General features: G+C 43.6%; 1 protein-coding gene across 3 annotated transcripts in view; it reads left to right on the forward strand.

The window, feature by feature from the left end:
* The window catches only part of LOC147636355 (SWI/SNF complex subunit SWI3A-like), a 51,970-nt gene extending 29,634 nt beyond the window's left edge, over positions 1-22,336 (forward strand). For 2 of the 3 annotated variants that reach the window (XM_086801796.1, XM_086801794.1), the window contains 2 exons: positions 21,495-21,709; positions 21,797-22,336. In XM_086801796.1, the coding sequence (XP_086657922.1) occupies positions 21,495-21,709; positions 21,797-21,943 (362 nt within the window). In that variant the 3' untranslated portion in view covers positions 21,944-22,336. The remainder of the gene's footprint in view (positions 1-21,494; positions 21,710-21,796) is intronic. The other variant, XM_086801795.1, reaches the window with a different exon arrangement.
* Positions 22,337-27,476: the final 5,140 nt, after the last annotated feature.

The following is a 27,476-nucleotide window of genomic DNA, read 5'->3' on the forward strand; positions in this document are numbered from 1 at the left end:
GGCGGACCTATCACAACATAACTAGGGTAACACCCTGGGGTCAGCAGCACTTTCGTAACAATGTCCGCTTGGCCATGGTTATTGAAGCTTTGGGTTTGGGTCCCCGATACTACTGCGTCATGAGATCAAGACATCTTGGGTTTTCTGAGCGGGTCTTCTTACTGGCGCGTTTTCTTCCTCATGAGAAGATATGCCTTTATCCCGTTTTTGGCTTGCCTCTCAGAGGTCCTTTTGTTAGATCACCTCATACCACTGAGATAGGTGCGGCAATAACCAGCAAAATCATTCCCATAGATGAGTTACCCTATACTTGTGCAGCTTGTGAGTGCTGCTTTTGTGACCATATGATGGACGGGCTTATGGAAGTGTAAAGAGTTCTTCTATCTTCACTGTATAAGTTTCGAGATTGAATAAAGTTTAAATCTTGTTCTTATCTTGCTTTCTTTAAGACTTTTCTTGGTGGTTAATCTTGATTAAAATTTTTCTCTAAGTCTCATATTCGTGCATCTTGCGAAATTATCCCAGTTTGCGAGATGAGGACATCTCACATTTTTTAAGTGGGGTAGAATGTAAGATTCCTCCCCCAACTCCTTTTTGATGTCTAGTATCTTCTCCTGTAATCAATCCCTCTTCAGAAATATAAAGACCTTGTTTCTAACTGTTTTAGCCTAGAGAGAGAAAATTATTCTAGAGAGAGAATATTCAGATTATGAATATTTTTGGATAGAAAAATAACTCATCTTATTAAAATAAGTTCCCCTGAAACAGAAATTCAAAAAGAATTTTCCAATGTGCAATTGGAATTAATTGGAAATAAGTATAAAGAACCTTAGTCTAAGGGTCTAGATTTTCAGAAATTTTTGGATTATGGTCCAATTAAGGTTCTTATGGGCCAATAGCATCAATCCATGTGTAGGGAGGAGATAAATCCAAATTGTAAAAGAAGATACCCAAAAATGAGTAAATGCTCACATAAGATGGAGAGTTGAAAATGTACAAGGTTTATTAGTAAAAAACTATGAGCAATAAAATTTTGACACATATGTAAGGAAGGGGAGTTCTTAAAAGAAGGTGCATATTTCACATAAGATGAAGAGTTGAAAATGTACAAGGTTTATTAGTAAAAAAACTATGAGCAATAAAATTTTGACACATATGTAAGGAAGGGGAGTTCTTAAAAGAAGGTGCATATTTCACATAAGATGAAGAGTTGAAAATGTACAAGGTTTATTAGTAAAAAACTATGAGCAATAAAATTTTGACACATATGTAAGGAAGGGGAGTTCTTTAAAGAAGGTGCATATTTCACATAAGATGAAGAGTTGAAAATGTACAAGGTTTATTAGTAAAAAACTATGAGCAATAGAATTTTGACACATATGTAAGGAAGGGGAGTTTTTTAAAGGAGGTGCATATTTCACATGCTTGAATGAGTTTTAAACTCAAAAATAATGTGATATTTTTATCTCTCATATCTCTTGAACCAAACCAAATCAAAATGGAACCAAATCGAATCAAAAAGTAACCAAACTAGGTCTAAATCTAGTCCAAATTCAACCAAACTGACTTGGAAGATTCTAGAATCAGTTTGTTTGGTTGGGAGCTCAATTTTTCCTATAAATAGAAGCCTTTCCTTGTTGAAAAAGATATAATGTCTTATGCATTGTTACTCTACTCTACCTAAGCCAAGAACTGTGAATTCTTAATAATTCACTAGTTTTTGATACTTCTCTCTTTCTTCAATCCCCATTGGTGGCTCCATCAACATACTAAACCAATTGATTGGTTGGGGGCCTCTACCGTGATCAAAGAATCAAGCAAATTATAAGATAAGTATAGTGAATTTTGATCTTTTCTATAATTTCTCAATGATTCTCTCTTCTCAACCCCTCTCAAGCTTGAGAAGCTTAATTGATATGGTTTTTGAAATGCTATTGAAGTTAATTAATTAATGATAGTAAAGAATTACATAAAATTCTATTTATATTTAATTCTAATGGTCTTTCTCTCTCTCACTTAAGAAATGGTCATACTCATCATGACCCTTTTCAATCCAAATGAAGCTTTTCATAAGGCTTCTCCTTAATCCAAGATTAAGCTATGCTTGAGGCCAAATTAATGGCTTTTTTCTATGCTCTAGTTTATATATATCGATGATTCAATCCATTATGGATTGATGATCCAATTAGAGACCATTCTAATTATTTCCTTAATGATAAGCCTTATCCCTTAGAAAAAATTGAGATTTATCAGTCATAGTAGCGGAGCTATGGCAAAATTTTTATAGAAATTACGCATAAAATAATTTCATTCAAAGCATAAAAAGAGGACTTCCTATCATATTCTAGGAACTATCATCCTAGATTAATTAAAAGAATTTTATTATGCATGGAGATGTGGATGTTTGCATGTAGATGTAGATGTATGGATGTGAGTGTGAATGTGGAGGTAGATGTATGCATGGAGATGTGGATGTATGCATGTAGAAGTAGATGTATAGATGAGGATGTAAATGGAGATGTGGAGGGATGCATGTAGATGTAGATGTGGATGTATGCATGTGGTGTAAATGTGGATGTGGAGGTGGATGGATGCATGTAGATGTAGATGTATAGATGTAGATGTGAATGGAGATGTGGATGTATGCATGTGGATGTAGATGTATAGATGTAGATGTGGAGGTGAATGTAGATGTAGATGTATAGATGTAGATGTGAATGGAGATGTGGATGTATGCATGTAGATGTAGATGTATAGAAGTAGATGTGGATGTGGAGGTGGATGTATGCATGTAGATGTAGATGTGGATGTAGATGTGGAGGTGGATGTATGCATGTAGATGTGGAGTTGGATGTATGCATGTAGATGTAGATGTATAGATGTATAGATGTAGATGTATAGATGTGGATGTGAATGTGGAGGTGGATGTATGCATGTAGATATAAATGTATGGATGTGAATGTGAATGTGGATGTGGATGTATGCATGGAGTTGTGGATGTATGCGTGTAGATATGAATGTATGCATGTAGATGGGGATGTATGGATGTGAATGTGGATATGGAATGTGGAATAAGTAAGGTGGGTTGATGAGGGATAATGTGGAAAAATGAGAGTTAATATAGAAATTGTATTTGTAAACTGTTTGTAAATGCTGTTTGTAAATGATTGTTTTATGTCAAGAATGCTGGGGGGAGCATTTTGACCGTCTTGTGATTAAGGTCGTGATGATAAAGTTGCAACTGCTGACGGAGAGTCAATGAAGACGTCTCGCGTAGCAAGGTCGGCCGAGGTCTTGACCAGCCTCGGTGCGATTAAAATGGTGAGCTTCCGGTACGGTGGATGAGGGGCCAAGGAAGCGGCCTATGAGTGAAGCGCTAGGTCACCTGCGAAGGATCCTAGAGGGTGCTGATCATACGGTGCTCGGGCTCTGGGTCGCCTAGGATACCCACGCGTGCGTCGAGGAAGATATTGGAACAAGAGTAGGAGTTGTTTTCTGAAATCGAGCATGGATCTGGTTGATTGACCTTGCTGGTCTTCAATGGATGAGTCCATGGCTCTTTATATGGATCTGTTGGTTGATCTTGCTGATCTTCAATGAGAGTCCATCTTGATAAGTGATTATATTGCCGAGTATTAAGGGCTAGGAACTATCGAAACGGCCCCTGAGCGTTCTAGTTGCCAATGATACCATAGATACTCTGATGAAGGAATGATGGGAAATTAAGAATCAATTGGATAAATTGGAAGATTGTGATCAGTGATACTATGGTTTTATTAAAGGATTGTTTTAAACTGGTTGAATCTGTGAAAAAGGCAATTTCATATTGGGTGTGTGAGTGGTATGACTAGTTTTATTTTGCATGAATATCCGGCTAGGGGGCCTTGGAACTCTTTTCCTTGGTACCCGGGACAAAACCTAACCAAATTCTTAATTGGATCCCATCACTACAGTGGTTGGGCGGTTGGCTAACCCATGGGATCGGATGGGGTTAGGCTGGACTGATGGATCCGTAAATCGAGACTCAAACTTTTGTTTTTACGATAGATAAAATAAATCCCGGACAGTAACTGTTCTATGGATAGGAATCAACGGCTGTGCCTCTTGAATGGGGAAAAAAGCGTTGATCCCTATGATCCAAGTGCAAGTTTCTTCCTTAATCTGACCATGTATCTTATAGATGCAATTGGATCAGCTTGATCACAAATGATCTTGACTACGTTAGAGTAAAAAGTTATCCTGGTGGAATCACCCGTGCTTTCCGGTAAAGGAAGTTTTCCGGGTTCGATTTTGGAACAATCGACGGATTAGTCTCTTATCCGGATATCCGTGGGTGAGGCCCCGAATGTGGGACCCCTGTCCCGCGCGAGAAGTGCTACTTCCGCTGCTAGTATCCCGAATCTGTTGCTCGGTGGAAACAGGGATCTTACACCATTGCAATTAACAAATATATTCTTGTCCTTGCCTTCTTTGTGCTCGACCTTCCCTAGGTGGCTGTGTCCTAGGTGCTTGGATTAGACCTAGCTAGACCTTGGAAAATCATCCACCAATAAGAAAAAATATGTGGCTCCTGTAGGTGTGACCGTAGTCATAGGTCTACTCAAATCCATATGGACAAGCTGAAGAGCGGTGGAAGCCCTGCAAAAGGCCTCCTGTGGAAATGAATCCCGATGTTACTTGCCTTGAAGACAAGCTGAGCAGATACCAGACATCCGAGGTAGTCGAGGCAAGCCTTCCACCATTTGGCGGGAGACAAGAAGCTCTAGTGAAGAGAAGGGAAGATGCCCATAACGCGCATGCCAAAGAGTAGTATCCTCCTCTGTGAGAAGAGCCTGATGAGAGGCTAGAAGTTGGAACAGATGAGAGTGATCAAGATTGGGTTCCTCCCGAAAACTGCTGATCTTGTAAAGACCACCCTCTTGTATGCCTCGAGTGATAATCCTATGAGAATCTCTGTGAATGATCTCCAAACCCTGATCATCGAAGTATAAGCCGTGGGCTATCTTGGAGACAGAAAGTAAGTTTTTGGATAACTTTGGAACATACATGATATTCTCCAGCGACTGGGGCCTCCCTGAGGGAGTAACAAGAGGAATATTACCCATAATTGGTGTATCAACAGTTGATTCTTAGCAAGTTGGACCTACATAGAGACAGAGTGAGAGTCCTCCAAGATATCCTTGTTGTGAGTCATGTGAGAAGCAGCCCTGGAATCCATAATCCAGTCCTCAAGAGAGGTAGTAGTCTACTCCGTAGTGCATGAGGTGCACTCTTCGACTAGAACAAAGGCCACATCTTTGTCTTTGGGTTTGGATTCTTTGTTGTTAGAGTCTTGTTTTGACTTTTTCTCCTCGTTTCTCTTATTCTTGAAGCAATCGGGCCGAAGATGACCAGCCTTGCCACAGTAGTGGCATTTCCTCTCCGTAGATTTGCCCTTTTCTTTGCCTTTGTCTTTATCCTTGGAGCCTGTAGTAGAGGACTCCTTATATTTGCCACCGTTTGTATTACCTCCTTTCGGTTGCCACTTGGGCTTCCCTTTGGATGAAAAAGCCGACTCAGTAGGAGAAGAGTCGGAGATCTTCATGAGATCTAGCTTGTCCTGAAGCATGCCAATCACTGCATCCATTGGGGGTAGAACAGGGCGAAAGGTGATGGTATCCTTAAAGGATTGATAAAATGGAGGAAGTTTGCCTAGTAACTCAATGACAAAGTCATCATTGGGGATTTGGACACCCAAGATGGCTTGTTGTTGACAGATCTTCTTGAGTTCTTGCACTTTGGTCATGACATCATCCGTCTCGGTAATCTTCAACTCATTGAGTTGGGCTTTTAAATGAATCTTTTGGCTATAAGTGTTCCTCTAAAAACGGGCTGCAAGTGCATCCCATAATTCCTTAGATGTGTGGGCAGCTTTATCCATACCGGAAAATTCCGAGAGATATGGCTGGTTCAAGTTGTAGGAGATGACTGTGCGTTCTCAAAGATCCATGTTGGCCCAGGAATTCACAGTCTGTGGTGAGTTAGTTGTCATCGACAAACCACCAAAGATCAAGACCCACCAGAAGGTTAAAGCATGGCTATCTCTCGTACTGGTACGAACCAATTTGTACTGCACGGTTCATATAGTACGTATCGTATGATATCGTACTGTACGATATGCCCCCTCCCCCCCCCCCCTCCCCAGCGTGAAATAGATCCCAAATGCTCAACAAAAATAGAAATCCTGCTCAACAGACGGAAGATCCCAAATGCCCGCAATATGTCGCAACTTTTGTGTCCACTCAGCATTCGATATGGGGTTGCTGAGAGACCCAAAAAATATGGCAAGCTAGTGTACACTTGATGGTAGGATGAGGAGAGAATCTTGCTACATCACTTGGAGATCCTTGGTTTAGGTAGGCTACACAGTTAAATCCTTAAGTTATGTATGAGGGAGACGATTTGAACAAGGCCATTTTGATCTGTAGAGGAGTCGCTAAACCTATCACCTTAGATGCACTACCCGTATCTGGGCAAGGACGGTCCCTTAGTCATAAACACTATACTGGGAGACCTATGGCATTGCATTACCCATGTAGGCTTTTTTTTGGAGACAATTGGGAGATCCAACTGGGAGAGACACATCTCCATGTTCTAGTTCTACAAGCACTGTGGACACCCCCCCCCCCCCCCCAGCCCCCCCCCCCCCCCCCCCCCCCCCCCCCCCCCAACTTTCCCTCATATTCAAGCTTGAAGCTCCATAGTTTGTAAGTTTAAAAAAGAAACCGTATTTAATCATATGGTATCCCAAAATCTCATATTGTACCAAATTCCCGTACGATATCGTACCGTACGGTATCATATTCTCATACCGTGACAACTATGGGTTAAAGATGGCATCCTTCCACTGGGGATAATTGGAGCCATTAAATTTGGAGTCTTTCTCCAACTGGGGAATGGTGAAAGTATTTGAAGCCATCCTCTGTGTGAAAACTCCTCTAAAGTGTAAGAAAACGCAGCCTATAGATCTGACCAGGCATGAAAGAGAGAGAGGGTTCAAAAGCAAGAGGGAGGAGGGAATGGGTGGGACAAAGGTAGAAGAGGCTGTTAATTCAGCAAAAGTATGCAAGTAGATGAGAACACAGCCAAAAAACCAACCACTACTAGCCAACAATAAGCTGAGGTGAAAGTAGAGGGGTGAGGACGGGAGTGATGCGCGTTGAAGTATGGGTGGTTGTGGCAACTAGAACGTGACGTTCTAGTTAGTCCGAGGTAGAGACTTTTTGCACCTAGAGGGGGTATCAACTAGAGGCATCTCTCCAGAAGGGACTTTCTGTAGGTATCAACTAGAGGAAGCTCTCCAGAAGAAAACGCAGCCGTTTGTAGGTTGCTCGGGCTGAAAACGCAGCAATCTGCAGCTCTCTGGAGAAAAAACGCAGCTTGTAGGCTGACCACGCAGAAAACGCAGCAATCAGCAGAAAAACGCAGCCTGTAGATGAGTCCACAGCCCACCTCCTCTGAGAAGTAAAATAGTATAGGTGCTGTCCAGAAAATCCTCAGTTTTGAACCCGCTCTGATACCATGACAAAGTGCCAAACAATGAAAGAGAACTGAAGTTCACAAATACAGGATGCACAGGAACTGAAGGAAGATCATATACACCAAAAGGTGGTTACAAAGCTGGAGTAGGCAGCACGAGGCACACCATAGGTGTAGCCAATATTCTAGAATATGCGAAAAATGAGATGATACAACTGGGGGCAAAGGCCATGCTTATATAGCACCTAGAGAGCCTAGTCGGCCAGCATAAAGGAGGTCGACTGGAGCATAAAATGGAACATGCTAGAAAAAGGTGCCAAAAATGTGAAAAAAAGCCAGAAAAATATGGAAAAATTTCCTAGGCTAGGGGAGGTCCTCTGGAGGTGCAGGATCAGCGGGAAACCACCCATAATAGTGGAGATGGCCCCTCCAACAATTGCCTCTTCACACGATCAAGTTGAGGCCTCAATGCATTGGGCTCCTCATCTTGTACCTTCTCTTTGCCACGGGATGGCTGTCCCACAAACACCATATGAGGTTCATGAGCGTCTGCAACATACCTGCCATGAGATGCATTCGAAGCATGAGTAGCACTGGAGTGCGCTCTAGCGTTGGGCACTTCTTCACGCCTTGTTTGGCTGTCCATAGTGTCAAGTGTGCTAGTTGCGCAGTGTCCAAGCCCACAAGATCGTTTCCCCAGTGAGGAGAGGGAAATAACCATGCTTTGATACCAATGTAATTCACCCCGCTGGGTGTGGCACCATCTCGTAAACAAAAATCACTTAAAGCACTTAATGAATGAAATGGACATAGCACAAAACTTAACAAAGTTGAAAACTGAAAATTGCACGTGTACACCACATTGGGGCCGGAACCCGGGTCGATCCCCCTCCCCCCCTCAATACCAAGTATATTATTGGAGTGTTTTATTTGTATAATGTCCGCAAGCTAAAAAAAGCTAGATTTGTCGTAAACAAAGAAATGAATACAAGAACTCCGTTGAAGAAGGTTTTCAACAATTCACCATCACTCACTAGAGAGAAGTAAAGGCGCCCCTGGTGTTCCGAGTCCACACACGACACTAGTGTGCCTGTACTAGCGGTTGGTTTGCCCTATCACAACGTGGGAATGCTGAATGGAGAATTGGCTGTTGATCATCTCCAGTCTCATTTGATCCCTTTTATGCCCCCTTTTATTCAGCATATATATTTGATATTTTTGGGTATTTTTTCCATCTTTTATTAGGCGTTTTTTCTAATCGAGGAATTTGTCCTCAATCATGGGTATTTACGCTGGCTGTCCCTTCATGATGTATATAAGAACATGCTTTTTGCCATTTAATTCATTCATCGTTTTGCTGACGTGTTGGATCGTTGCTGGCTGCTCCAAGTCTCTCCTCTGCTTCTGCTTGCTGTCTTCAACTATTCTCGCATGGTATTAGAGTGTTGAGGTTCTCAAGCTCTTGCTTCTACACTCTACAAGAAGACTTCCAACGAGCGTTTTATTTTTTTTCTAGCCCTCCCTTCCTCCTTGCAGTTTAACACAATTTTTTTTGTAGCATCCCTATTTTTTGTATTCCTAATTTTTTATTAGCATCCCTATTTTTTGTATTCTTATTTTTTTTGCAACATCCCTATTTTTTGTATTCTGTCCCTACCCCGGACTAGTGGTTACTTCATTGCGCATCGGGTCGTCTTCATCCGTGTGCCTTGATCTCTAGAAGGAGTACAGTTCTACATCTTTCTTTCAGCTCACCTAGTGTCTAATTCAAGAGGAGGATTCCATGGCTTCTACACTGAGTGCTTTCATCTCTTCATCTATTCCCCAACTTCCCAAGGAATCCATCCTAGATGGGACCATGATAGAAACCAGAGTGCGGTAGATTAGCAATCACCCGTCCACTTGTAGTCTAGATGTGAAAACAAAGCAGATTGGAGCTAGAGTGCCCAAATCTGAAAACACAGCAACACCTGTTGGCCCCAAAGCTTGGCGCCCCTTGCGGTATTTCGTTATTCAATTATAATAAAATGAATGGCTGAGTACAACACAAAGATCAGCCAAGAGTTTACACCTGTATATCCAATGTGACGGCCCACAAATCCTTCTTAGCACAGAGGATCTATGCACAGAGATCTGTGTCTCCAAATAACACACTGTGCCTCCCTCTGATCAGCCAAGATCACTAAGCAGGCCAGCCATGGGCATACATCTGGCATAACTCAAGTGCATGATTCATCATCTCAGCTCAAACATACATGTGCTGTCCAAACTCTGTCTCAACCCTTGTCAATCTGCCATACCCCTCCTCTCACAAGGGGCCAGATAACACACATCTGCAACAGACATCAAGCAATAGAAAGAGAGATGGATGAACAGAAACAGAGCTTACCAAGTTCAGCTCGTGAAACAACACTGGAGGAAGCAACAGCACCAATCTGTACTTGCAGGCACTTGTATCCACAACCCTGCCTCACACATGTGCTTGTACTTGCCTGTACCCTCCTCCTGATGATCACTCTTATGCTGTCCTTGAAAATACAGATCTGAAAAGCAGCACTGTACCCGTCTGTACCACCTCGGGATACGTGCCAGGAGTCGTACTTGCACAAGCAGCCTGCTGTCCACTCCTGTACCAACCTGAATCAGTGCAATCAGGTCTGTCCAGCAACCTGACAAGCGCCGCCTGCAGCAACTCCACTCAGAAAAGCTTGCGTCAGCCCTGTCCGTACACTGTACGGCTGTCGTACAGGGCTGTACAGCCTGTACCTGAACCTGCTGTCCTCTGTTGACAGTCGCCTACTGTGGCAGCCTTTGTTCCTCAGTTCGACGCCGCCTGCAGAGCAACAGTACAGCAGTCGTACAGAGATGTACGGCTGTTGTACAGCCTTCTTCAACACACAGCTCACAGAAAAGCAGCAGCAGAAACACACGTACAGCAGCCGCCTGTAGCTTCCCTCAGCTTTTCCACGCTAGAGTGTCCCTTTTGCTCCACGACTCCCAAAAGGGAAGAGAGAGAGAGAGAAGAGAGAGAAACACTCCAAAAGTGGCCCTCTTCCCCAAAATAATCCCTAAGGCCCGAAACTTTAATAAGTTCCCTAGGGCCACTAAGGCCTAGGGGCAAACTTTAATAAACATTAAAGTTTAATGTTTCTAGTTCCCCCCTTCACACCTAGGGATGTCCACACATCTTAAACTCTGTCCGGGCACCCCCCATGTGAATCATAAAATATTCTGACTCTGCAACCACCATGCCCACACTTGTACAGCTCCATTTTCACAGGGCCATGACATACCCCCCTCTTGAAAAATGGCAAGCGTCCTCGATTGCATTCTGGTGATGCATCAAAATATCCAAAGTGAAATATACAAGATGGCAAGATCAGCGTCCCAATCTCTCTAAGCCATGCACATGTATCAATATTCACGGCAAACCAATGGCATAGTAATAGTCCATAGTAATAGTCCAAGTTGTATACCACTGTGAACCATACATATCCACAAAAATCTCATGTGACTAGTACACATATATCATAGAAGTCCCATAAACAGATGTACTGTCAGCCTCAGTACCTTCGGGTGAGATAAAAACTGCACCAAGCGACCTCTAGATGTCATCTGAGCCTGTCTGTATCAAGGGAGTGGAGGTGCTACCCCCCTCTTGAGCATCAGGTAATGCTCCAGACCCATGCTCTGCTGAACCTGAATGAGCCACAATAAGAGTCGGCTCTAACTCAAAGGCATCGAGATAAAGCTGCAAAACCTGAGGTGAATCTGTTAAGTCACCTTCCTCCATCCACTTCGCATCCATCGGTGAATAGTTCTTGAACTTCACAAGATAGCGACGGGAAACTTTACCTCGTACCTTCCTTTCTTTATGTGCCAGTATCTGCTCTGGAATCAGAACCTCATCAAGTTCCTCAACTTCCGGCTGAGCCTCATCTGATACATCCTCAGGCACATCCCCACGGAAAGGTCTAAGAAGACTCACGTGAAAAGCATTGTGAATCCTCCAGTGATCTGGTAACTTCAAACGATAGGTTACCTCACCAATCTTTTCCAAAACCTGAAAAGGCCCATAATATCGCATGCTCAACTTAGGGAATAAGCGCTCTTTACCCTTCATCTTCTTGAGTCTAGCCTTTTCAAAACGCAAAAGAACCCAATCACCCAATGCAAACTGTAAATCACGTCTGTGACGGTCTGCGGCTTTCTTTTGCTTCTGCTGAGTTTTCTGGAGGGCCAACTTAACTCTCCGATAAGCTTCATCCAAGTTCTCCACATACTGATCAGCCTCAAAGATCTTATCCTTTGTATGCAAAATGGGTGGTACCTTCTTCCCTCCTTCCACAATCTCAAAAGGCGCCTTGCCTGTCGAGGTATGTACAGTGTTGTTATAAGCAAACTCCACCAAAGGAAGATATTTTTCCCATTGTTGCTTGTGCTCTGACACATAACACTTGAGAAGATCCAACACTGTAGAGTTAGCCTCTTCTGACTGAGCATCTGTCTGTGGATGAAATGACGATGAAAACTTGAGAGTTGTACCCATGTTGTCAAACAACCCTCTCCAAAACAAACTCGTCATCCGTGGATCACGGTCACTAATGATAGACGTAGGCAAGCCATGATACTTGAAGATGTTCGCCATGAACAACTTCACCATATGATCCACTTTAATTGTCTTCCGCACGGGAATGAAATGTGCCTGCTTACTGAACCTGCATATGATAGTCCAGATGCCATCATTTCCCGTTTGTGTCCGTGGAAGATCAAATACAAAATCCATGGCAATGCTCTCCCAAGGTCTATCCGGAATAGGTAAAGGCTGTAATAACCCTGGTGTCTTCTGACGGTCAAACTTTACCTTCTGACATACGATGCATTGCCTCACAAAGGCATCAACATCTCTTCTCAAGGTTGGCCAATAAAAGAAAGTCTCCACTGCTTTGACCGTGGCGTCAATACCTCTATGACCTGCATACGGTGGAGCATGACTTTCAATCATAACCTTGAGTCGCAATGGCCTGGTAACACACAGTCTGCCATGCATCAATAAAAACCCATCTCTGAGAGTATAGTGCTCATGCCGCTGACCCTCAGACATCTGATCATACAACCTTTCAAAATCCTCATCATGGGCATACTGCTCTTTCATTTCATCAAGCTTATGATGATAAGCAAGTGAAACTGCAGAGACCTGTGGCTTGCGTGACAAAGCATCTGCCACTACATTCTTTTTGCCTTCCACATGCACAATCTGGAAGTGAAACATTGACAAAAAGTTTGCCCAACGCATATGCTTCTCTGAAAGCTTAGTTTGCGTGAGGAAATAACGCAAGGTCTGATGATCTGTCTGCACAGTGAAATCAGCCCCAAGCAAGTAGTGTTTCCATGTAGAAAGAGCGTGAATTACAGCCAACATCTCTTTCTCATACACCTGTAAATGCTTCTCGGCATCTTGCAAAACTCTACTCTCATAGGCTATCACATGTCCCTCTTGCATGAGAACTGCACCAATGCTACTTCCACATGCATCACACTGGACAACAAAAGCCTTTCGGAGGTCCGGTAATACCAATACTGGGTCCGAAGTAAGCTTTTCTTTGAGCTTTTTGAATGCTGTAATTTCCCGATCAGCCCATCGAAACGGAGTTGCTTTCTTCGTCAAAGCATGAAGAGGCGAAGCAATTTCAGCAAAGTGCCGTATGTACCGCCTGTAATAGGAACACAATCCTAGAAAGCTGCGTACATCATGCACTGTCCTCAAAGCTGGCCAATTAAGTATTGCTTCCACCTTTGCTGGATCCATACGGACTCCATGACCAGACACGATATGCCCCAAGAAATGTATCTCCTGCAAGAAAACTCACTCTTCTTGCCATTAACCACCAATCTATGGTTTCTGAGTTCTGCAAACACAATGGCCAAATGCCTTCTATGCTCTTCCTCAGTTTGTGAATGCACAATCATATCATCAAAGAATGTGCCCACAAACTCTCTATGAGGCCTGAAAATCCTGTCCATCATTCTATTAAATGTGGCAGGCGCATTTGTCAAACCAAAGGGCATAACCAAGAACTCATACAACCCAAACGTGGTTCGGAATGCTGTCTTATGCACATCCTCGGGTCTAATGCGTATCTGATGATACCCGCTTTTCAAGTCAATACGACTGAAAACTGTGGAGCCCTGTAAGCGGTCCAAGATGTCATCGATCCTCGGTATGGGGAATCGATTCTTGATGGTATTCTTGTTCAGCGCCCTGTAATCAATACACATGCGCCAAGAACCATCCTTCTTCTGCACTAAGAGCACAGGTGAGCAAAAGGGTGATGAGCTAGGCTGAATCAACCCCTTATTCAAAAGCTCCTGCACCTGACTCATAATCTCTTCTTGTTGGGCTGCACTAACACGGTACGGCGGTCTATTCGGTGGAGTACTACCAAGAATGAGATCTATGGCATGATCTTCTGGCCTCTCAGGAGGTAATTCTCCTGGCAATGACTCGGAAAAACAATCTTGAAACCCACTTAAGAAATCAGTCCTGTCCTTATCTAACATAGACAAATTAGACTTAGACTCATCATCCTGTGCATCCTTTACATAAATCAAGTACGCGGAAAGATGCTTTTTCATTATTGATGAAATCGCCGAAGCGGATACAATAGGAACAGATTCCCCTTTGAGTTTTACATCCAATACATGCTCTTTCCCTCTATGAGTCAGAGTAATTTTCCTATTGAAAGTATCCACCACCGCATGTACCCTGTGGCACCATGGCATCCCCAACAAAACATCACAGCCATCCAAAGGCATGATGAAGAACTCCTCGCTGTCCACATAACCCTGCAAATGAAGCCGAAGCTTCCCAATAATAGGAGTAACGGGTTCTGCATACCCTGGACAAGCCATATTAGCCTCATGTAACGGCCCCATCTCCTCTGTGCGAATCCCCAATCGGCCAGCCAAATCTGGTGAAATGAAGTTGGCTCTAGCACCTGTGTCAAAGAAGATCAAGGCATTCTGATACTTTGCCCCATGCCCTGCACAACTCTGTAGCTTCACCACCTAGCTGCTCCCCCACAAGATCAGGAACTAAGCCTGCAGAAGGCTTTTGTTTCTTTGGCTTGGGCTCTCCTTTATTGTCAGGGTCCTTTTTGGACGTTCTTTTGGGACAATTGAATGACATATGTCCCTCTTCAGTACAGTAAAAACACTTTTGAGCATCTCTCAAAGCCTGTCTTTCCTCAGAAGTCCTTTTGGGCATTGGCAACTTCTTATACTTTGTCTCTGAAGACCCTTTAGCATCTCGAGAAGCATGCCCAAATTTTTCAGCTTTCTTGCTCAATTTCTTACTGCCTTTAAACCCAGATGAACCACCTGTGAGTAACGCATTAGCTGTCATAGCATTTTCAATCATCTGTGACATGTTCGTTACTCTTGTCTTTATACAATAATCTCGTACCTCCTTGGGCAGCCCACAACAATATTTCTCAACCTGCTCAGATAATGGCACGGCACGATAAGAAGTCACTGGGAGTAAAGCTTCCCAAAACTTCTTGTTATAATCCTCCAAACTATCACACTTTAAAGCATCCAGCTTGTGCCATGCGGTCATAACATCCACCTCAAATGTAGATGTGAGCCATACGGAAGAGAAAACCTGTTTGAATTGGACCCATGTGGTGGGTGCTATGCCCTGCAAAAGAAGAGTAGACCACCACTGCAAAGCATTGCCCTTGAGAAAAGTGGCAGCTTTCCTCACCTTAGAGGACTCTGTGTAATTCCCACCAGAAAAAGCAGCATCGAACTGCTGTAAAAAGGTAAGTGCTTTCAATTTATCCTTGGCCCCACTGAAAGTGTCAAACTTCACTGCAGCTCCCCCTTCCTTGTAATCCTTCGCCTTTCCCATAGGCGTTAGATTATCATATGGAAGTGGTTTGGCAAGATTGCTGCCCCCAACATTCATACCCATCATTGGGTCAACATTTCCCATTCCCATGCCAGGCATACCATACATTCTAGCCATGTTTCCATACATTCCATTATGCATACTTGGCTGCATGCCACCAAACATATTGCCTTGCATCCCAGGTTGCATGCCTGCAAACACATTTCCTTGCATACCGGACTGCATACCACCATACATATTCCCTTGCATGCCAGGCTGAAAATTGGCTCCAAAAGGCCCACTGAACCACCACCAAAATAACCTGGATGCATATTCTGCTGAGGAATAGGTGGCTGTCCATAGAAGGAACTTTGAGAGTTTGCACCATAAGCATGCTGCATATTCGGAAACTGGCCAAAAGATGGTTCCTATGGGATGGCACCACTATGACCCTGTGGAAGATTCTTCGAACGAACCTTCTTCTTCTTTTTCTGGGACTCTGTGCGGGGCTCTGTGCGAGATCTCATAAATTCAGCAAATCTCCCGCTCTGTGTGAGCTGCATAAAAATATCCATAACACTAGCCAAGCGATCTTTGAACCGAGCATCATCATCCTCTTTACCATGCACATCTTCTGGCTGTGTTACATCCTCATAAGGCTCAACATCTGCAGCCTGTTCTCCTGCAAAAATATCCTCAGATACATCTCTCTCAGGAGAAGTCTCTTGCTCTTCTTCTTCATGATAGAAGTACTCATCCTCTGTATCAGACATGTTTGCTGAATTTTTAGCGATGGCTTTCTTCAAAGCAACCACGAGCTCACCCCCTTCAAAAAGTTGATGATTGGTCCCGGCAACGGAACCTTGAAACCGGCCTCTGATAGAAACCAGAGTGCGGTAGATTAGCAATCACCCGTCCACTTGTAGTCTAGATGTGAAAACAAAGCAGATTGGAGCTAGAGTGCCCAAATCTGAAAACACAGCGACACCTGTTGACCCCAAAGCTTGGCGCCCCTTGCGGTATTTCTTTATTCAATTATAATAAAATGAATGGCTGAGTACAACACAAAGATCAGCCAAGAGTTTACACCTGTATATCCAATCTGACGGCCCACAAATCCTTCTTAGCACAGAGGATCTATGCACAGAGATCTGTGTCTCCAAATAACACACTGTGCCTCCCTCTGATCAGCCAAGATCACTAAGCAGGCCAGCCATGGGCATACATCTGGCATAACTCAAGTGCATGATTCATCATCTCAGCTCAAACATACATGTGCTGTCCAAACTCTGTCTCAACCCTTGTCAATCTGCCATACCCCTCCTCTCACAAGGGGCCAGATAACACATATCTGCAACAACAGACATCAAGCAGTAGAAAGAGAGATGGATGAACAGAAACAGAGCTTACCAAGTTCAGCTCGTGAAACAACACTGGAGGAAGCAACAGCACCAATCTGTACTTGCAGGCACTTGTATCCACAACCCTGCCTCACACATGTGCTTGTACTTGCTTGTACCCTCCTCCTGATGATCACTCTTATGCTGTCCTTAAAAATACAGATCTGAAAAGCAGCACTGTACCCGTCTGTACCACCTCGGGATACGTGCCAGGAGTCGTACTTGCACAAGCAGCCTGCTGTCCACTCCTGTACCAACCTGAATCAGTGCAATCAGGTCTGTCCAGCAACCTGACAAGCGCCGCCTGCAGCAACTCCACTCAGAAAAGCTTGCTTCAGCCCTGTCCGTACACTGTACGGCTGTCGTACAGGGCTGTACAGCCTGTACCTGAACCTGCTGTCCTCTGTTGACAGTCGCCTACTGTGGCAAGCCTCTGTTCCTCAGTTCGACGCCGCCTGCAGCAACAGTATAGCAGTCGTACAGAGGTGTACGGCTGTTGTACAGCCTTCTTCAACACACAGCTCACAGAAAAGCAGCAGCAGAAACACACGTACAGCAGCCGCCTGCAGCTTCCCTCAACTTTTCCACGCTAGAGTGTCCCTTTTGCTCCACGACTCCCAAAAGGGAAGAGAGAGAGAGAGAAGAGAGAGAAACACTCCAAAAGTGGCCCTCTTCCCCAAAATAATCCCTAAGGCCCCAAACTTTAATAAGTTCCCTAGGGCCACTAAGGCCTAGGGGCAAACTTTAATAAACATTAAAGTTTAATGTTTCTAGTTCCCCCCTTCACACCTAGGGATGTCCACACATCTTAAACTCTGTCCGGGCACCCCCCATGTGAATCATAAAATATTCTGACTCTGCAACCACCATGCCCACACTTGTACTGCTCCATTTTCACAGGGCCATGACACCAACTACCTTGATCGGTCTTTGCAAATGAAGACTACTCCGGTATCATCGGCCATGGGGTATTGTTACTGGGGCCGACGCCCAGCCAACTGCAACTTCTCCTCGAGCTGAGATTGATGCCTGGCTTGATAAGGATGCTCGGGCACATGCATTCATCATCCCCAACATTAAACCATCTGTTTTGCTCGTTAATTTGATGACATTGATGATGAGACCGCAGAAGAATTGTGGGGTGCCATTCAAAGGAGGTTATCATGGAGAGAACTCTACTCAGAAGATTGCCTTGGAGAATCAACTTGCCAACCTGAAGATCTCTGATACTACCAACACCATGGATTCCATCACGGAGTTTGTTACCATCTAGAAGCTGTTGGTCTCTTTGGGGAGCAAGGCTACTGATGAAGACTTTGTTCATCAGCTCCTCGCCAAATTGCCCGAAACTTTCTCATCTTATTGTGATACTATTTCACTTCTTCCCTCTACTCTTGATCTACATACTATTGTTGGCATGCTTCATGATAAAATTACGAGGAAGAAAACAAGCTAGGGTGCTTCCGAGACTCTTCTTTAGGTCAAGGGCAAAGGCAAATGGTAGTCCAAGGGTCCCGACAACAATAAAGTTGACTCTAAACCTGCTAACAATCATGCTCATAAGGATCTTACTTGCCATTATTGCGGCCACAAAGGTCACATTTAGTCTGACTGTCGCAAGAAGAAGAGAAGGTGGTTCTGCAAAGCAACCGACCAATCAAACCTCTTCGTCTACCAACCCATCCTAGAGTTTCACCAAGGAGACTGTCTTCATCGGCATTGAGGAGCTTCCCGCGGACTCACCTGTTCCTGCCACCTCACGTCTTACGGATGGGGTGGTTGATACTGGGTGCACTACCCACATGACTCATGACAGGTCCATTCTACATGATATTCGGCCTAGCTCTTTGAAGGTGTCCATGGGTGATGCTTTCAACCTTGAGGCCTCTTGTGTGGGTAACACGCGACTTAACTCTTCTCTCGGTCAGCCTTCTACTATCCGGGATGTGCTTTATGTTGCCAAGGTCTCTAGCAATGTGCTTTCAATGTTTCGGATTGCAGAGAAAGGCTACGGTGTGTCTACTTTGATAGTTCAATTCTTGAGATCATTGACACTGGCACCTTGAAGATTGTTGCCAAGTGTATACATGAAGGTGGTCTTTACAAGTTGAAGGACTTTGGTGGCTCTTTGAATGAGTCATAGTCTCATTTGCTACAACTTCTTCAAAGCTATCATGCCTTGGTAGCTCAGGAGGATACAACGTTGTGGCATGTCTACGGGCACTTAAACTGTGCTTGTCTTTAGCAGCTGTCTTCTCAAGAGATGGTCAAGGATCTTGCACAGTTGAAACCCTCCCACTCCACTTGTGTGGCTTGTTTGCATGGCAAGCAACGAAGAGAGCCTTTCCCTCACAAGGCTACTCATCAGGCTTCTCACATCCTAGAGCTTATCCATATGGACTTGTGCGGTCCCATGTGGACTACTATCTAGGGTGGTGCGAGGTACTTCATGCTTATTATTGATGATTTCTCACGTAAAGTTTGGGTGCATCTGCTGGCAGAAAATCTTAGGCTTCGCTTCGCTTTCAAGAGTGGGTGGCTCTGGTTGAGAATGCGACCACACAAAAGGGTCGACAAAGTCCCTTCGGTACCTTGGACTAGGGTTTCTCTTTTAGAGGAGGCACTGAGCTTGTTGGGTACTCTGATGCTGATTGGGCAGGTTATCAGGATACCAGGCGTTCCACTTCTGGTTATTGCTCCACTTCTGGTTACTGCTTCACTTTAGGTCATGGCCTCATTTCTTGGAGATCCAAGAAGTAGACTGCAGTTTATCTTTCTTCCAATGAGGTTGAGTACCGTGCTTATTTGGACACTTGCTATGAGCTACTATGGTTGATGCAGCTGCTGAGTAATCTTGATGTTCTTTTTTTTTCTCGGAAACAAGATCCTTCTATTAGTTAATGGAAAATAGCCTCAAAAGACTAGATACAAACTCGCCTCCATGTACGGAGCAAGGATCAAAGAACAAAAAAAGGGGGGGAAGGATGCACTTCTCCTCCAGCTGTCCACACTGAGGAGAAGGCTATCTCATACAAGGGGTGGACCACAGAGGTGGTTTGTAGTGCCAAGTGGGCTCACCACCACTATCTGTGAGAAGAGGACTAGGTCGCCCGAGCCTCAGGAAGGCTTCCCGACGCTTCCGCATACGGTTAGACCCACCCTGAAACTTTCTCCATTCTCCGCGGAGGGTATGAATGATGTCAAGCCAGATGCTCCTGATGGACTCCACCGGCAGAGTGTGGGTGCCTTCGATGGCTTTGCTGCATTGAGCTCTCCAGATGTGCCACGCGGCAATGCTGCTACAAATCTTCCATCTTTGGCTCGAACTAGGAGTCCAATGACCATCAGATGGAGCTGGGACTGGCACTGTTGAGATGCGAAGGTGAGAGATCTAAAGGGCTAGCCTCCCACCTTCCTCCTCATAAGCCATGACAACCTCCGTCTTAGTGGCTCAAGCGATAATGCCCCATGTAATAGTACGGGAAGAGGCCCTGTCCATAGTAAAGATGTGGAGAATCTGCTGCCAAACCTGTTGAGTTTTCGGGAAATCCCAAAGACAATGTCGTTGAGACTCTTGGGGGTGGCCACATCTCGGACATGTTGCTGGTCTACCGCCAATGGCCAACCACGTCCCAACCACCACACTCCTATGTGCCAGCAACCACAAAAAGAGGGTGATCTTCCGAGGTCAAAAACTGTCCTAGAGCCTCTTCCAGAAATATGAGAGAAAGCGAGGTGAGAGGTCTGAGACTGAAAGCGTCGTGCTGCTGCCAGAGTGCCCCTGACCTCGGGCATCTGGATCCTACGGCCTAGCCGTGCAGTGTATGCAAAGAACGGGGTGCCCAGAGTCTCCTCCCTTTCTGCAGGATCACACTGAGTCCACTCCCCCGGGTCTTACTGGAGGCGTGTGATGGGCTGGCTCTCCCAAATCCTTAAATGCCAGAGTCTCTCCCTGGCCACCTTGGATGCAGCCAATCAAGAAACAACCACATGTGAACAGATTCAGTTGACAGAGGATTAGTGATGCTAGGCCAGTTATTAGCACTAGGCAGACAAGATCAAAAGTTTAAGGTGGGTGACTAGGTTCACTAAGCAATGGCTCAAACAAGTTGGGAAGAAGTGCCCGGCATTGTCTTTCAGGAATTCTAACACTGTAGTAATGAATGAGGTGCATAGGGCGTTAAAGTTGCCATGTGGATAGACATTGTATCATCGGTTTCATGCACCTTCTCTTTGGAAGCTTTGGCCTCTACATACGGTAGTAGGGAGGGGGATCAGCCAGGTGAGGTGGAAGAGGTGTTGATTTTTGACGGGATGGTTCTTCAGTAGGTTTAAGCATTGATTAGCCAAGGAAGGCCAGATGGTACTCGATAAGATTTTAGCCCAAAGGATTTGATGAAGCAGTATGGCTTGAGGAAGTTTCTAGGATAATTAGGCACCGATAGAGAAGCCATGCAGTTTCCTCCTGTGGATGAGATGTTGCATAGCCCCCGTCTTTTGTTATGCATGATGAGTTGATAGTTTGGTGTGCAGACTAATAGGAATCGTCTGAAGTTCTAGGTTTTTTCCCCTTGTTTATAATTTGAAAATTGTTTCGTCTGAAGTTCTAGGTTTTTTCCCCTATGTTTATAATTTGAAAATTGTTTTGAGATTCTAGACTTATAGAAATTCACGGACTTTACAAGGCCCTATGCAAATATCTGCACTTTCAGAACATATCCAGGTGTCAAAGGATGTTGAGACTGAGAATGGAACTTCAACAGATCCAGTCTCTTCAGTCACACATATTCGTGCTGGCATTGGCACGGCTATTGGTGCTGTAGCAGTGAATGCAAAGTTGTTAGCTGACCACGAGGAGCGTGAAATTGAGCACATCGTGGCCAGCATAATTGAAAATCAGGTAAAAAGGACCTCCTAAACAGTTATGGTGCAGTTTGGTTTCCCACTAAACGTGTGTGCAAAAATGTACGTGTGCTCATGATTGCAGATAAGAAAGCTTCAAAATAAGGTGGACCATTTTGAGGAGCTGGAGTTTTTACTAGAGAAAGAGCATTTGCAGATAGAGAAGGCACGCTCGCAAGTGCTTGCTGACTGGATACGTTATTCACACTATCATTACAATTCTGGGCCTTGAAAGGAAATTATTGTGATTGATTCTTGTGTTTATTTATCATGAAGCCTGTGTTAAAGCTTGATGAGACACTCAGGAACTTGTAACATAGTTGCATGTCTTGTCTTTCTTGACTAAGTGTTTTCTGTTAGGAGGATTCTTGAAATCAGAACTTGGGTCAGAAAGGAAGGTGGGAACAACGTTGACATTCCATGTGGGCATTTGCGTACACATCTATTGAGTATGATTCACAACACAAACATGTTTGGCATAGTCGACATGCAAGCTTTTATGCTTAGGCCAACCACCCTTGGTACTAATGTGAAGAGCGCCCTGCAAGCTATGGTGCATAAGCCAGTCACCCTTGGCACTAATTTTATGAGATGCTAAATCTATAACATAGTGGCAATGTCTTGTCTGTTGTGTCTTACTTTTACACAGATAGATTGTGCCTCTGCCATGCTATGCACTTTTTCTTGACCAAGTGTTCTGTGTTAATTTTTTCTGAAATCAAAACATGGGTCACAAACGAATGTGGGCATGATGTTAAGAGGTTTCATATGGGCATATGGGTGCACATTTATTGAGGACAATTGGCCACGCACAAGCATGTTTGGCACAGACTAATATGCATCCTGCAACTTGCCCTACACCTTTGAAGCACACATGAACTGGTAAAATGATGGAGGTGGCTCATATTTGGTGGTTTGGTCGTGATATCCAGGGGGCAGATGGACATTGTGGGTGTTACGTAAGCTCCACATGGGAGGACAGTGCAAGAAGGGAGTGTTGAGCAATTACCACGATAGGGGGAGCGATTGACTTAGATGCAGAGGAGGAACATAGCAAGGCAAATATCCTGGGTGGATTGAAACTGTGATGAATGTTGTTGTGAGAAGCATGAAGACTTGAGCAACGCATAAACAAAGCAAAACTATCATGCCCAACAGATGAATTGGGGTAAAGAAGGGGTGTGGGCTGTCATGGTTAGGAGGAGATGTGGACTGCAAGGCATGCCAATCAGATGCACTAAAGGCCACGGGAGGTTCACAGCATGACGGTTCAACGTGGAGGTTGGATTGGGTCTTGCTATCCATGGTTCTTTTGTACAAAGCAATTTTGACTCTTCAATGGGCAGTTCGTATTGTGAGGGTCCTGCATAGCAAATATCACGTGTCATCATGGCGTTGCATAGGCTTTCGTTGGTAAAGTGGCTCTTTGACCTAGGTGACATTTTAGGTTCTTAGGAATGTGTTTATTGATGTGCTTGCTTATTGTGGTTGATGTACAATGTACATCTCACAGCAAGTAAAAGTATGTTCATGAACGGGCAGCAGCCACTACCACGCTGTGGCTCCTAGCCGTAATTCTTGATGGAGAAGGGCGGCACTAGTTGAAACAGGCTCGGTTCAATCACAAGATGCTATTGTGAAAGTGCCGTCTGTTTGTGAGCATTGTGTTTGATGCTTCACTATGTTTAGTGGTAGTGTGATCAATATGCCTGGTGAAGTCTCTATGAGTTGGCAGTGGCTAATGGAAGGCAATGTGAAATTGGATGGTGGATGGAGAGATGTGATGTATAGGTGATCACATCGGGCTTTGTGATCCGTCCAGTGATAGTAGTGGGTCGCTCTGGGAAGCGTTGGTAGGCTGACCCTTCCCCAGTGACGGAGGTGCCTATGGCTATATGGTGGATCACCTACTAGATATCTACATTGGGACCTTGGTGAGTTGGAATGGACTGATGTGACTAATCCCATGAGGAGTATGCTGCTACACTGTGCGTAGTGCCAGGTTGCTCATGCTTGGACAGACCTAGAGAGTTCTCGCACTTACGCCTCAGTGGGATGCGTATGTCATTACATCCCCCATTCAAAGGAGATTTTAGTAGACTTTGGCACCTTGGACAGGAGGAGCCAGATACACCACTTACTGCTAGGCTAGTACTTGTTCCCATACACACCTATACAAGAAAAGTGAAGCAAGGTGTGTGTGGTGGATGGTACATGGATGGAGATGTGGAAGGATGGTTAGATGATCAAATACATGAAATCATGATCAAGTGGGAGTTGATATCTACCAAAGATTTACCAAAGTTCCACAACAAGTTAATAATGCATTAATCAATTATCATACCTACTTTGATAAGATTAGGCTTTTAAATAGTTAACCAACTTAAAGGCACGAATCATAGATAATTTAACCCTGGTATAACTCACGGAAAAGAACTCAGGACGGGCAACTCATAAAGAAGGCAAGACTTAGTGCATTAAGGGGAGTTTGGATGTGATTTGGATCCTTTATGAGATCAAGAAATAATGATGTTTTAAAGAGGAAAATTGAGGTGGACCATGGTAGACTTTAGGTCCTCATTGTCCCATCACTAGCCCCCCTAGTCCCTTGACTTGTTCTAATTAGAAAATTGAGTTTCCCCCCCCAAACCACTTCCCACAACCCTATGTAGCAAAAATCACTATTTTCAATCTTTACATTCTCTTTCATGACAATCATAGACCATTTCAATCAACACCCTTCTCTAATAGATTCTTGGCCTCTTGCCTTTTGTACTCTCCCCTACATATTTTTGTTTTTCTTATCCAACTAATTTGTTACTTTGGATTCCCTTATCTTGTGCTACATCCATGTCTTGTTGCTTCTCTAGTAGACATCAAAAAGAGATTTTATTTCATAGCTTTGCGCAAATATAATGTGCGAGATGCACAAGGTCAATTGGTCACTCAATCTTTCAAGAAGAATACTTGGGTCTACATGTAGTCGAGTGAACATAGTCCCTCGTAGAGTTCATAACGGAGGAAATATTGATCACCACTCGTAATAAGGAAGATTTCTTGGGTTCAAGCACTCAAGAGACCATGGTTCTCAAGTGACAATGCAACATGTTTACATAATGATGGAGGAAATATTGATCACCACTCATAAGAATTCTTGGGTTTAAGCACTCAAGAGACCATGGTTCTCAAGTGACAATGCAACATGTTTACATAGTGTCGTTTACATAGTGCCACAAATGTTACACATGAGGGTATGATTAGGTTTCCTATCAATTACAAGGACCTAATCATTGTGATTTATATGGGGAATGACTTACTACTTAAAATCTAAAGTTTTTGTTTTGCAGATGTATTGCCTTTTAATGGTGGAGGACCAATGAATACAAAACTCAATAAGGACACATAAAGAATTGCATACAAATGTGGGGGAGCTATTATTTCGTTACATGACTACTACTTCCTTATTTAGTGATAGGGTGTTTTTTTACAAGTTTCTTTATGTAGTTTCCTCGATTGGGCATAGTTATGAAAGGTTGTAGCTATTTGAAGTATGCTCACTAAGGTCTCTAGAGTAGCATTTACCAAATATTTGTGATGCTGGTAGCTTGAAACAAAAGAAGAGGCATGACATTCACACATTCTAGAGCTTTAAGATTGCTTTCTCTAAGTTGGTTTGTTCCTCTACATGTTTTATATCGATGTTTTGTCATCTTCACCTCATTAAAGTAAAGTCATTTTCCTTTCCAAAAAAAACATTATAAATGTTAAATTTCTAGCAATGTGATGAGCTATGGTGGATCAAATGCTAGAATCAACATCATTAACAAAGAGATTAGATGATGATTAAGATGTGATTAGTGAGCAATTAATTGATAGCTTAATGTAGGCATGGATAATAAAAAACCAGCAAATTCTCATTAGGCCAATGCCTCAATTTATAGAGTTTACATCATCCAAGCATCTAATCCCACTGATCTCTCCTTGATTCACTCCACCTCTTTTGCCTGATTCTCTCCACCTCTTCCCAGAATATCTCCACACATCCTAAATCTTCTTATGCTACCCTTTCTTCTCTCCCAGTAGATACTTCTCATCTTTTCACAGCTTCTCACTCATTCATGGATTCTCTTTTACAGCCTCTTGCTAAGGGCTTGTTCCCACACACCCCCTATTCACTTGTATATTTCAACACCTCCCCTCAAGTGAATAATCCTAGCACACCCGGATCTTATACCAAGTTTCCCTCTTACTTGGTAGTCCGCGACCTGTGCCTCAAGTCCCTGAACTCATAGTCCTTGACACACTCTCTCTATGTGTCCAAGGCTACTGCAAGTGCTTGTGACCTTGACTAAAGTGCTCACACATACATCTACCACATGGCCTACATAATCGGTGGCTTAGAGGAGGTGGTTTTACTCTGTTGGGGCAAATTACATTAGGTTGTGGGATTCCTCTCTCTCTCTCTCTCTCTCTCTCTCTCAGAAAAGATGATCTGACTCCACTTCCTTAGGAGCCTCCATGAAGTTTGCCAATGTCGTTCCTTCTCCACTGGGTTTGCTGTAGCAGTCTCTTGCCATGTGTCCTGGCTTTGCATAGTTGTGGCAAGTGAAGGTCCTTCCTCCTACTCTGCCTCTTCCTCGTCCTCGTCCTCGTCCCCCTTGAGAGAATCCTCCTCGGGTGTGGAAAGAATGCTTTTTCTTCTCCAGCTGTTGAGTCTAGCCATTTCTTCTCTTTGACCTTGGTCTCTTGCTCTAGTAGAGCTCCTTCTATCTCGTACAGCTTCAATTGAGGTACATTCTTTAATGTTACTACAATGTTTTCATATTCACCTTTGTCCACACTCTTCAGAAGCATTGCTAGTGCCTCATCATCTTTTACCTTCTTGCCAATGGCTGCCAGTTGTTGCTTAATGCTTTTATATTTGTTCAAGTGTGTGATTAAAGATTCACTTTCCTTTATATCCAAAATGTAGAATTGCATTAACAGATTTATCTTTGAATTTTTTGCTTGAGTGCCAAATAATTTATTGAGTTCATCCCATGCATCTTTTGCCCATTGTATCCTCGTGATGTGATGAATGATTTCATCATTTAAACTGAGTGCGATAAGTCCTAATGCTTTCTCATTCCTGCTCTTCCACTCATTTTTCCCACTCACCTTTGGGCATTCATCTCTTCCCTCAACTAGCCCCCACAGATTTTTCCTCATGAGCAAATACATGGTTTTTGTTTGCCATGTATAAAACCATTAAATTTGGCTATCTCTTGTGTCGTGCTCATGATGATGTGAAGGGGGTCTTACCTCGATCCAATTTCAAGATTCAAGGGACAGTGTCTACCCTTTTACAACTCAATCTGGTGTTTAGGTGATGATTACAACAGATTTATCAGCATAAATTTACCAGAAATTACATTAAACCAAGGGTAATAAATCTGTATTATTGAATGGTTGGAGTATCAAACCATCTCCGAATTGTAATATGAAGTTATAAGGATTTGTATCAGATATCCAATGGTTAATTTGAACCCTCAATTGTACCAAAATATAGTTGTTAAATTTACAGCAATGTGATGAGCTATGGTGGATCAAATGCTAGAATCAATATCATTAACAAAGAGATTAGATGATAATTAAGATGTGATTAGTGAGTAATTAACTGATAGCTTAATGTAGACATGGATAATCAAAAACCAGCAAATTCTCCAGCAAAGAAAGCTCCTCAATCAGAGATCGTTTGCCGGTGCCTCCCGTAGAGCTCCCGACAA

Source organism: Cibotium barometz, chromosome 8 (assembly GCF_041138505.1).
Source record: "Cibotium barometz isolate CiBa-2024 chromosome 8, ASM4113850v1, whole genome shotgun sequence".
Lineage (NCBI taxonomy): Eukaryota > Viridiplantae > Streptophyta > Polypodiopsida > Cyatheales > Cibotiaceae > Cibotium > Cibotium barometz.